General features: G+C 54.0%; 1 protein-coding gene across 1 annotated transcript; it reads left to right on the forward strand.

Annotated features, from left to right (window-relative positions):
* The first annotated feature begins 250 nt into the window (after positions 1 to 250).
* LOC125523299 (uncharacterized) lies at positions 251 to 12,361 on the forward strand. The gene is made up of 3 exons (XM_048688348.2): positions 251 to 635; positions 10,372 to 10,497; positions 10,607 to 12,361. Exons 1-3 carry the CDS (start codon positions 345 to 347, stop codon positions 12,125 to 12,127), a joined length of 1,938 nt encoding a protein of 645 aa, XP_048544305.2. The 5' UTR covers positions 251 to 344; the 3' UTR covers positions 12,128 to 12,361.
* Positions 12,362 to 13,039: the final 678 nt, after the last annotated feature.

A 13,039-nucleotide genomic window follows, 5' to 3' on the forward strand; every position in this document is an offset into this window, starting at 1 on the left:
TTGGTATAAACATGAAATACTCAGCTTGCTTTACTATGCCTTCTGTAGGATAGTTTGGAAAAAATGAGTTATTCGTTTTTTGTTGAAGAACATGGCAGAATGGAGAGAATCCAGAAACAAATGTCAGGTTATGCATTAGCTTTAGATATCTCATACAGTGCTCTTAGTCGGTCAATAGTTATGTATATGAAGTACTACAATTTTTTTGAGACTTTGTGTGTGAAGAAGGGCCCCTTATTCTTGACTTGCCCCTGGGCCCAGTATAGCTGTGGGCCGGCCCTGCCTCCAACGGCTCTCCTCTCCGCCCCCATGCTTACACCGCCGCCGGAACCCTAACCCCCACAATGCCGCGTCCCGCCACCTCGCTCCGCGCTCCGAGCCGCCGCCAGCGTCTTCTGGAAAACCCCATCGCCCCCGCATCCGTCAACTCCTCCTCTGCTACCAGCGGTCGCCGAGGCGGGTCCTGTACCCCGAAGCTGCGATGGAGCGTCAGGGAGAGCCAGGAGGGCGTCAGCGAGCAGAAGGCGCCGAGGGCTTCGTCCGTGAGGCGGCTCGCGGCCGCGGTGTGGCGCCTGTGGCCGCCGGAGGAGGCGCCCGCCGCAGAGCACCAGGGAAAATCTCGTGTCGGCCTCGAGGTACATAATGCCATCCCTATGACATCTTCTCCAATGAAGAAAATGCTAAACCCTGGATGAATTATAGCCAACTGTATGCTTGAATTATCGCTAATGTCGTCGCTAATCTGGCGTACCGGAGGTGAATCTGGGACGCCGATGCCCGCATTAAAGCGCGCTATCTAGTGCACTACCGTACAACCATCCGTTCTTGCTCGTGGTGGGCAGCAGTTAATGGCCGGCCGTTGAGGCGTCGGGTGCTACCAAATCGAAGCATAGATCCCCACATTTATTGGTGTTAGCTATGCGAGCGATCGTTGGGAGTGGCATTAATTGGCCGCCCGTCCATGGGCGCATTTCTTGTGAGCTAATCTTGCTCATGTGATCTTCCCCTCTCCCCCACCCCCCGCCCCTCACACCTACGCGTCTAGCATTGAACATTAGTGTATGCATGTACCTTGTCCTTGCAAGGTTCTTCACGTACTCCCTCCGTTCCGAAATACTTGTCTTGGATTTGTCTAGATACGGATGTATTTAGACTCATTTTAGTGCTAGATACCTCCGTATCTAGACAAATCTAAGACAAGTAATTCGGAACGGAGGGAGTAGGAGTTATCGGTTTGTCTCCTGGTGTTTATTGGTGCATCACTTTATTGGGTGCTTAGACTGCTCACAGTGGGGAGTAACATAGAGTAGTAACTTGCCGATGTTACTAGTCTATCTTACTACCTCCATAGTGGGTAGTAACATATGAGTGGTATCATGAAGAGTTCATTTATTAGGCTATAGACTCATTATGCCTTGAAATGTGTGATGTTACAGTAACTAGCTAAGTTACCACAAACCCCTCTCTCCTCATTAATTAGCTGCCACATAAACAATCTTGTATTGAAATGTGTGATGTTACTAGTTAAGTTACTCCCATTGTGACTAGTCTTAGAGCAAGTGCAATAGGATGATGTAGGCGGGTTATAAGACTTTAAATATTGAGTTAAATACACTTTGGGTGCCTTAACTTGTCTAGTGCGGTCAGTTTGGTGCCCAAAGTTATAAAATACATAAAACTGGTGCTATAACTTGTCCTATTATGCAAATATGGTGCCTCCGTACGTATTCGAGTGTACACCATGCCTGTGTGGCGTGCCTGCAAGACGTTGGCCCACACGTCAGTGGCAGGCAGCCGGTGAGGTGCTGGATGACTTGCGCATGAGTTTTTTTTCAGAAACCCCCTCCCCCCCGCATATTTTAATTAGCTATGTGGGAAAGACAAACGTAGGTCCCACATATCAGTATGATTAAATACATTAAATTGCCTGCACACTAGCCACCAGGCCGAATAATACTTTGTGACCAACTGTTCCCTGGAAACCTATATAGCTCTTCTACCTTTCGCTATGCAATCCACGTTATTTACGCTTTTTTCAAGTTACCTTTAGGTTTTTATGATATGTAAAATTTCTCATATAAAAATACAATTATTATCAATATGTCATTATTGTCTATTTAAATCTTTATTCTATTTTCGTTATTGTGTAGTTTAAATAGCTAAACATGAACGTTTTTCAAAATTTATGTCGATATAAATAGTTCAACGTATATAATCAAATATTGTAAAAAAATATCTTCAGTCAGGACCACAAGCACGTAGATAGTGTGTATCTTCATTGTATTTTTAGAATACATAATTATTAAAAATTGACAAAATTGTATTATGAAAACTGTTCAACGAGTATTAAAAATCAATGTGTAAAAAAGTTTTATAAATGTGTTAAAACATGTTAAACGTGTTTGTAGAAATGTAAGAATAATTTTACACAATAATTTTGTAATACATGTTGGACATCATTTTGAAATAGATGTTGTCAATTTTTTGAATGCATGATGATCATTATTCGAAAAAAAAGTTTACAATTTCTTAATACACCTATTTTTTTGAAAGATACGTTGAACTTTTTTTTGAAATGCACTAACACTTTCTTTAAGTTTATGGCAGTTGTAATATTTTCTTACATTTCTTTTTTTCAAACAGAAATAATAAACATGGAAAATACATGTACGGGCCCATAAGAGCGCCATATATTTAAATAAATATATAAGAGGAACGTTTGAAGAGGTAAGTAGCGATGTGATATATAGTGTCTAGGTAAAATATGTTCATTAAGTAGAGTCTAACCTGGTGGTAATCTTCGGTGGGCTGTACAAATCGCGGCCCACTGCCAGCCAATGGCAGTTGTAAAAATATGAGGGGTTCCTGTCAAAAATCCTCATGCGTGGGACATCCATCGCTCACCCACTGGCATGCCACACAGGCAGAACATACACTGATGCACCCGGATACGTACATGAGGCACCGTATTTTTTCGAGAAAACGCAAAAAGCCTTTGCGTTTCATTTCATTGAAAAGATGGAAGGCCTCCTAGGAGGTGTGTCGTTACATGTTTTTGTAATTGGTCAGTGTACATCCCAGGTTGTGGGCAGGACAACCCGAAGCCCCTGGGCGCCTGCCTTTGCCCAACATCGGGCCTCCTCTTTGATCCTATCCACTAGTGTTGCGATGGATGGTGTAGCATTGTCGAAGACGCATGCATTCCGGTGCTTCCATATCATCCATGGGAAGAGCAAAGTGATAGACTTGAGGGCTTTGCGCTGCGCCGGTGGTGTTCCCTCCCTTGCGCGCCGCCACCACTCCATGACGCTGGGCTCTTGATCAGGCGGCTGGGCCGGCAATTGGAGCCAGTTGAGAATGGTGTGCCATGTCTGGCGTGCAAAAGGGCAGGCCAGGAGCAGGTGCTGTAGCGTTTCGACTGCCTGGTCGCAATGGAGACACCTGGGGTGATGATCCAGCCCACGCCTGGCGAGTCTTTCGGCCGTCCAGCAGCGATCTTGGGCTGCCAACCAGTGAAAGAACTTTACCCTTGGTGGTGCCCAGGTTTTCCATACCAGCTGCCATGAGGGGCATCGTGTAGAACCCTGGAAACTTGCCGCATAGCATGATTGCGCCGAGTAGCGGCCGTTGGCCGTCCACCTCCAGAGTAAGCGGTCCGGCTCGTTAGAAAGGGTGGTGTGGCTCACAGCATGCCAGAGGAGCAGGTATTGGCCTATCTCATGCAGCCCCAGTGTCCCCTGGATATCGCGCGCCCAGGTGTTGTTGGCTAGCCCATCGGCAACCGTCCGTGCTTTTCGTCGCTGCTTGGGGATGCATTGGTGGAGTAATGGGGCGATGTCAAGGACAGACTGCCCGTTGATCCAGCGATCCTCCCAGAACAGTGCCGTCAAACCATTGCCGATGCTCATGGTGGTTGATGTAGAGAACATTGCTCGCTCCTCATTAGTGAATTGCATGTCGAGCCCTTGCCAGGCGCGGTCAGGGTCCACGCGGGCAAGCCACATCCATCGTATGCGCAGTGCCAACCCAGCGCGTTCAAGGTCGCGGACCCCGAGGCCGCCGTACTCGATGGGTCTGCATACATGGCGCCAATTGACGTGGCAGTGTCCGCCATTGGCAATGGCACGGCCGGCCCACAGGAAACCTCTCAGGATCTTCTCCAGCTGCTTCAATGTTTTCTTAGGCGGGGCTAACGCGAGCAACTGGTGCACGGGAATCGCGCACAGAACGGACTTGACCAGGGCGAGCCGCCCAGCCTTGTTCATGAGCCACGCTTTCCAAGTCGGGAGTCTGGCAGCCACCGAGTCGACGAGGGGCTGCAGCTGGGTGGCAGTGGGTCGACGTGTCGTCAGCGGAATGCCGAGGTAAGATATGGGGAGCTGCGCTACCGGGCATCCAAGCTGGGAGGTCGCCTCATCGGCCGTCGGGTCGCCATGCAGGGTGGTGGTCGAGCTCTTGGCGTAGTTCACCAGCAGCCCGCTCGCCTTGCCGAATAAGGTTAGGATTCCTTTGATGGCGGCAACATCCTCCGGTGTGGCGTGGCAGAATAGCATCACATCATCCGCATAGAGAGAGATCGCTGGGATGGGGCGCCTGGGATGTAGCTGCCGCAGGATGCCGGCTTCCATAGCCCGGCGCATCAGCCTACCAAGCGTGTCCAGGGCGAGCACGAAGAGCTGGGGGGACACGGGGTCGCCTTGTCTCAGGCCAGCGCGATGTCATATGGGAGGGCCTGGCTCTCCATTCAGCAGGACGCGAGTGCTCGCTGTCGAAAGCAGGATTGCGAGCCACTCCATGAATCTGTCTCCGAACCCGTATTGTCGCAGGACCTCAAAAAGAAATGGCCATGATATGGTGTCGAAGGCGTGCGTTAAGTCGAGCTTCAGCATGATCCGGGGAGCCCCTAGCTGGTGTAGCATCCGTAGAGATTGCTTGACCAGGATAAAGTTATCGTGGAGGCTCCGACCCTGGATGAATGCGTTTTGGTTCCGGCTGACTAGAACATCCAGCCTCGGGGCGAGGCGTAACGAGAGGACCTTGGCGAAGAGCTTGGCCACAAGATGTATCAAGCAAATCGACCGGTAGTCGCTTAGCTGTTGGGCATCGGCTCGCTTGGGGAGCAGGGTCATCAGGGCTTGGTTCAGCTTGTGGAAGCCGCGGCCTCTCATCTCGAACAGCTGCTGGAATACATCCATGAAGTCGTGTCGAACAGTTGTCCAGCAGGCCCGCAAGAATTCGGCGGTGAACCCGTCAGGTCCCGGCGCCTTGCTGGCGGGGAGGCGTTTGATCTCGTCCCAGACCTCCTCCATGGTGAATGGTGCATCCAAGCTGGAGAGGTCGCAAGGCTCGATGAGCTGGTCCAACTCCAACGTGAGCTCCCTGTCTGCAGCTGAGCCCAGTATCCTGTCAAAATGCTCAAAAGCAGCTCGCGCCATCGTGTCCTGGTCTGTGAGTATGTGCCCATCCACTGCGAGGCTGTATACTCGATTCTTCTGTCGGCGAAAAGAGCATTGCCGATGGAAGAAACCTGTATTGGCGTCGCCCTCCTTGATCATGGCAATGCGCGCGCGCTGCCTGGCAATGATGCGCTCCAGGGACGCAAGGCCAAGGTATGTGATCTTGAGGTGCTTCCTCAGCCAGTCTTCAGGCGGTGATAGAGCGCGGTCCTCCTGGGCCTTGTCGAACCGTGATATGAGCTCACGGGAAATGGCCATTCGGTCCCGAATGCTGCCAGTAGACTTGGCACTCCAGCTGGTGAGTCTACGGGCTGTGGCCTGAAGGCGCAACATCAAGCAGTGAAAGGGGTCCGGGTCGTAAACCGAGCCCCAGGCTGCGGCCACCGTGTCCTGAAATCCATCTAGCCTGAGCCAGAAATCCTCAAAATGGAAGCGCCTGTACGCCGTGGGCATGGGTGCGCAGTCTAACAGCAGCGGGCAATGATCCGAGACGACGGACGCAAGGCAGCGGAGATGGCACTCGCCGTGTGCGTCTTCCCAGTCCGAGGTGCAGAGCACGCGATCTAGGTGCACCAGGGTAGGCGGGGACTGCTCGTTGGACCATGTAAAGCGGCGCCCATTGAGGTAAATTTCTTTCAGGGCGAGATCATTGACAAGGCGGCGAAACCTGCCCATCATTCGCCTATTCAAGTTGCCATTGCTCTTGTCCTCGTCACGTAGGATGAGGTTGAAGTCTCCGCATAGCATCCATGGTCCGGGGCAAGCCGCATGGATGTCCCGGAGCTCTTGCAGGAACGCAATTTTGTCCGCGTCATCCTGGGGTCCGTACACGACCGAAAGCCACCAGGGTATGCCCGTGGCCGTGGTCACTGTGGCGGTGAGGGCGTTTGTGGTGAACAGAGGGTGCGTGATAGATACAACCCTGCTCTTCCAAGCCAGAAGAATGCCGCCTCGCGTGCCATTCGCCGGGAGGTATGTGTAATCATCAAATTCCGAGCCAAGGGTGTCGAGCACAACAGACGAGCAGAGCAATTCCATCTTTGTTTCCTGTAGGCATACAATGGAGGCAGCCGTGGTGTCCAACAGCGAGCGGGCGGCAAAGCGCCGAGCGCGTGCGTTAAGGCCACGCACATTCCACACTACAATCCTGAGGCCGTGATCCATGAATATTGGATCGACGAGCGAAACCGTGCGCCACTCCTAGGTTTCACACGCAACCTCGACCCGTGCCGGTGTGGTCGGCAGGCTGGTCAAACCCTCCAGGATCTCTCGATCGACCAAGGCAGCAATGGCCTTGAGCACCGCGAGCGGGATGGGTGTTGCGAACATGCCCTCATAGGTTTGCATCTCGGCGGATGAAATCTTTTGGTTCGTCCCAATGATCCCCAGGGTGCGCAAGATCTGGACATGCGCGCGTCTTTCGGCTGTAGGGGGCGCCGCCGTCGGGGATGAATTGGCCGCGGAGCGGCCGCGGCGTGGGGCGAAGTTCAGAGGCCTGTGCCGCCTCCTCCTGGGCGTCGGCAAGGCTGCGGCGATGTGCTTGGTTGCAGCCGCTAGGAATTCACCCAGCGTCAAGGATTGTGACACGGGGGCACGGGCCCGTGATCGTCTCATGGTGATCGGCGGGGAAGCGAAGCGCCCCTCAGCGGGAGTGATTGGGCCTCGGCCATTGGAGGCAGGCGTGCGGGCTTCCACTTCTGAGCTGGGCCTTGCCAGGGCCTGCTGGGCCTGGGGCCTTTGCATGATTATCACCGGGGGTGGTGGGCTGGCTACCTCTGCAGGGGGGACCGCGCTCGTGGCGGGGCATGCATCCGCGCTCCCAGTAGTGCACTCGTGGGTCCCGCAGGACCGGTCCGCGGGGGCAGACGTGGCCACGTCAGGTGGCGCAGCTGGTGAGCAGCCGCTTTGCCCCGACCAACTAGCCGTCACGGGCTGCGAGTCTGGCACCTCGTGCAGATCGGGCAGGTCCCGACAGTCCCTCGGATCCTGCGAGCTAGTTGCGGGATCCACGCAATCTTCCACGGGGGATGGGGCGGTGTTTGAATCTCCCGATCCTTCTGGGGTGCTTGCCGCCAATGGGAGTGCCATGCTGGGCACATGGCGGGGTTCTGCGTTGGTGGGATGCGTGGCCACCCGCTGTCCCCTCCTGCCCGTTCCTGGCGTCTCCATCAGCGGCTGCGGCAGGGCCGGTCTGGCCCGCGGCCAAAGCCTGCCTTTGCCATCCTTTCCCTTTTCCTTTTCTGGCACGTTGACATGGGTTGGAGGGGCCCTGCTGATCCGCCCGACCGTGCTGACCTGGCCATGGGCCCATGGAGCATCTCCCAACCCGTACGGACGGCGGCGTAGTGACGGTTGGCGGCACCGGCCATGCATGCGCGACGGACAGGCCATCAGCGCGCACGGAGCGGCCCCTAGCGCGCCAGCCCAAGGTGTCTACGGTCATGCCGTCCGCGCGTCCGACAGGTGGCGCCTCCGTACGCCGGCGCTTGCGGCCGCGTCGACGCGCCCGGCCCGGACCATTGCCTCAGGCATGGTCGTGGCCGTCTCCGGCGCCGCCTCCGGTGCCATCTCCGTCACCAGCGCCAGGTCCATTGCTTCCCTGATTGCTAGGCGCAGGGGCTCCGATCCTCTCCGCCCGACCAAGAGCGATGGAGATTGGGTAGGTGAGGGTCCTGATGGTAGGCGCTTCCGAACGTACCCTTGCTGGAATCTGCTCCACGATCTCAAGAACAGCGGCGCGGCGGATGCTGGCCGGATCATGCGCGCGCCCTGCCAGCCGGAATGTGGCCATGTCCTCTCTGGAGCGCGTGTTGGGATGAAGCCGCTCGATCCAGCAGCTCTCCCCCAGGATGTGCTCAGCAGTCGATAGATGCCAGGCCTGAGCGGGGATGCCCCGAAGCTCAAGCTCGACGCGATACTCGAACTGGCCAGAGCCCGCATGCGCCAGCTTGCTCCACGGCCGGACGGAGAGGCTGAACCGCGGGGCGCGGATGAAATGGTCTCCATTGAGGCGGCGCATGGTCGTGCGCGAGCTGAACAGGATCAGGAAATCCTCGGGGTGGTGAGCGTGTACCGTGAAGTCGCCGTCTTCGAGCTCGAGGGAGGTCAGGAGCACATCAGCCACCTCGGCAGCGGACACGGTCGGCCTGTTGCCGGTGATGGAGGCTACCATTGCACGGGACAGGACCTCCTCGGCCTCCTCCATCTCCACAGAATGCGACATGATAATCCTCACCGGCTCCGGCGCGCGCGGCAAGGGCGCAGCGGCCGAGGCGGCGGGAGGAGGCGGAGGTGGCTGCGCGGCCTGGGGCGCCCGCGCTCGAGCAGCAGGGCGAGCGCGGTCAGGGTCGGCCCGGACGGCTCTCCGGCGCTGTGGGTGGCAGGAGCGCGAGTCGTGGCCGGATTCCAGGCATCGGCGGCAGCGAATGTCGTTGGTGCAGTCCCGAACACGATGACCAGGGTCGAGGCAGCGGAAGCAGAGTCCGGCGACCTCTTCCGGGGATGGGCTGCGCCGTTGGCATGGAGTCGTGTTGGGCTCGTCGTCTTGGCGGCGACGGCGGCGACGGTTCCGGCGCCGCGGCTGCTGGAAGCCGTCGGCATCGACCTGGACGCCACCAGGGGCACGGTGCACCTCGGAGCGGGGGCCGATGCGGCTCGCAACGGGCAGTCGAGGCTGGTCGACGGCGCGTGTGGGAGCGAGGAGAGCGAGCGGCGCGGGCATAGCCGGCGGTGTGCGTGCGACGTCGCTGTACGAGCGGGCCGAGGACTCGCTCTCCGAATCGTACCAGCGGTCGCCGGAGGACACGCGGTCGTCGGAGAGGGTCGCCCGGGGCTCGACAGGGTCAGCACTTGGGGCCGCCATGGCAAGGGGAGGTGCTGGGTGGGCAGACGGCGGGGATTCGCCGGCGGCTGGGCTGGAGGGTGGGGGGGCTAGGAGGAGCGGGGAGGGAGGGGAGCCATGAGGCACCGTATTTGCACCATAAGGACAAGTTATTGCACCAGTTTTGTGTATTTTGCAACTTTGGGCACCAAACTGACCGCACTGGACAAGTTAAGGCACCCGCAGTGTATTTAACTCTTAAATATTATATTTTTGGTGAGATGGAGGAGAGAGAAGAGAAGCGGGCTACCGATTAACAGCCGGCTGTAGCACGCGCTCCTAAACACTTTGTGAAAATGGGAAGTGGGCAATGTATCAATAAAATAGTACATATTCATATGCAACTATTGTACTTGCTGGCTATAAGCTTGACTATAGATGACGTGGCAAGATCGTATAGCCAGCAGTTGGCTATACTATTAACCATGCTCTTAGTGGTTGCTATCACCTCACCAGGTGGTTTAGTGTAAAGTACTACTCTGTGATTGTGACAAAGAGAAAGTTTGGGCTGACAAGTTTCCTCTACCATTTTCTCCACTCATGTTGTATTTTAAAGTGAAGTGCCTAATTCTTACAATGCAGTACAAAATTTCTCATGGTCCAGTTAGTTAATTATGTAAATTGCCAACTATATCTAGTTTTCAGCTACCATGTTGCTGCAGTCGATTAAGTGAGCAACACATTCTTCCTTGTCTGTTGGGGTTCAGAAATATCTGATGAGTGGGTTGGCTCATGCTGATTTAATTCGGAGGGTGTTATGCGGTGCACTGAGACTGTTCTTTGCTGAAAAAGTCTGGCTGATCCCAAGCAGTGGAACTGCTAGAGTTTTATCGGCACATCTTTATATAACTGTTGTCTTCATATGCTATGTGTTTTCTTTACTGAGAAGTTATGATAAATCTTAGATCTTTTTTCATTTAGCCATATAACATCTTGCTGCTCTGACCGAATGAAAATGAAGGATGATTGCTCATTAGACTTTGACAATTCGTTGCTCCTGTACTCACTTCTTGGTCACATTTACTTGTATGGCAGTTTATACCGAGACATCTGCAAGTCCAGCTTCTCAGGAAGGATCATCTTGGTCACAAACATGGTCTGAAGGTTGAGACTTCAAGCCCCAATTCCGTTTTGGAGCAACACAGCGGAGAGCTCCACAAAGTAATGCTAGAAATTACTTCGTTAAGCTCCTGTGGCTTTGACTCATTCGCGGCTTGCTCACTGGCACCTAAACTGGTGTATAATTAATTTTGTGGATTTAATTGTGTAGGTTAAACTTCATCTTGCCTCAGGTTTGATGCCGATCACCGGCTTGGAGAATGCAACGAATTGGAAGTCTGAGAGCGTAAAGGGGGGTGAATTGGATGGTGCCTATGTGATTGCCAACCAACTTGATCTCATTGAAAAACAGCAAGGGCAAACTCATGCTAATATAATCCAGATGGAGCTCCAGCGTGCACAAGATAGGGTGGGCAAGCTAGAAGCTGAGCGTGTTTCAGCTAAGAAGCAGCTTGACCGCTTGTTGGAGAAACTGAGGGAGGAGAAAGCAACCTGGCGGAGGAGAGAACACAAGAAGGCCCAATCCATTCTTGAGGATATGAAGGCAGACCTCGACCATGAGAAGAAGAACCGGAGGCAACTAGAGAATATTAACTTGAAGCTTGTTGATGAGTTGAAGGAGGTCAAATTGGCAGCCAATAATCTGTTGGAGGAGTATGACAAGGAGAGGAAGACACGGGAAATGACCGAGGAGGTGTGCAACAAACTGGTGAGGGAGGTCGAGGAACAAAAATCCGATATTGAAGTCTTGGAGCAGGACTTTGTGAAACTGCGGGAGGAGGTGGATGAGGACAGAAAGTTGCTACAGATGGCCGAGGTGTGGCGGGAAGAGCGGGTGCAGATGAAACTTGTGGATGCAAGGCTCACTCTGGAAGACAAATACGGTGAGCTAAGCAAATTGCAACAGGATGTTGAGGCCTTTGTCGCCTCTTTGGGTTGTGCCAAGGGAGACAGCAGCATTCTAGTACGAGAAGCAGAGAAAATTATAAGGGAAATTAGCTTGGTGAGGGACCTGGAGGTTCAATTCAAGTATGAGCCGCCTGCAGCATTGGAGGAAATATTAGCCATATTCAAGGAGATCCGCCCGAGCCAAGAGCTCGGACGATGCAAGGTGCAGAGGTCTTCACTAGATGAATTAGAAATTCAACAAGCTAGCGGCCAAATGGCTGATGTATGCCTGGAGAACCTAACCAATAGAAGCCCTTGCCAAGACAGTGAAATAGAAGATGGGAGCAGCTGGGAGACTACAAGCCACCAAGACTTTCAGGGTTCAAGCTTTTCACGGAACGGGAATGGAAGCGAACCTTCAGTCAACAATGTATGTGACAGAATTTCCTGGACGAGTGGAGGCAATTCGGAGGAGGTCTGGCAGAATGACCTGAGCAATATCAAAGTTGTGGAGCACGAGAAGAAACAGTCGGCAATATCAAAGTTCTCGAGGCCTTGCCCTCGGGAAAACCATGAAATCCACCAGGTGGATGTGGAGGTGGATCTAATAAACTCGTTGAACAGACGTATGTATTATGACGCTGGCGAAGCTGCAGATCGGGGTATGGGACAGAGCTCCCCGAGCATGGGACCATGGAGCTCGCCGTCGCCGGACTCGATGAACCGTGGCTTCAGAGGCTGCATGGAGCTGGTCCAGAGGCACAGCCTGAAAGCAAAGCTTCTAGAAGCTCGGATGGAGAGCCAGAAGATCCAGCTCCGCCGCGTGCTCAACCATACAACCTGAAGCTGCCAAGAACTCTTGTCACCTGCAATTTCATTTAATCTACGCCATGAAATAAGTCCATCTCTTGTAACGTGTGTACTACACAGTTAGCCCTACGGTAGATTCCTGTGCTCATCTAGCCCTAGTTCAAGTGCCACTACATTTGAAACAAATCTGTAGTAATGCGTCGTCATTGATGTGTGATCTAACGACGTCATGAGAGGTCAGGGCCTCCTCCATTCCTCACTCCTGTTAGCTGCTCAGGCTCGGCCACCTTGCCACCCCCACAATGTGAGAGAGATGGAGAGATACGAGGAGCAAGAGGTGAAGGGGAGAGACTCTTCCGCCTCCATCCCTTGTTCCTCTATGTCGCGCGCGAGGGCCAACAGCGCTCCACTTTCTCCACCCTCACCGCTCTAATTTTCCATCTCTCTCTTGGCTGCGGCCTGTTTGGATTTTATTCACCCATCATCCTCTTCGCCGCTCTAATCAGAGTCCAAGAGGGATGGCAATTTTGGCAAATGGGATCTCCGTGCAAATTCTTGTTGTCAACTTGCTTTTTTTCATGAATATGCAAAGCTTGGGTATCTTTCATTGATAGAAGGGTACAGTTAAGTTACAAGGCACTCTGGCACCGGTCCAAAACGGAGGACGCGAGCGAGGGAGAAAAGGAGGGGGGGCACAACGGTGGATTGCCACTCGACTAAATATTGCCTCCATTTATCTTCTTTGGTTGAGAAACTGACCAAACCTAGCCGGTGCACCGTGCAGCTTCCCCTCTCCTCCTTAACCCCTCGCCGCTGTTGGAGGAGCGGCCAGGCTAAGCCTGTGCCGCGGACGGCGGTGGTGGGGTAGCTCTCACGGCGCGCGGCGCCTTTCCCCGGTGGTTCTCGGCTGTTGCGGCGACGGTTCCCATCGCCGGAGTCCTCCGCT

This window comes from Triticum urartu, chromosome 7A (assembly GCF_056163025.1).
Source record: "Triticum urartu cultivar PI428250 chromosome 7A, HENAU_Tu73, whole genome shotgun sequence".
Lineage (NCBI taxonomy): Eukaryota > Viridiplantae > Streptophyta > Magnoliopsida > Poales > Poaceae > Triticum > Triticum urartu.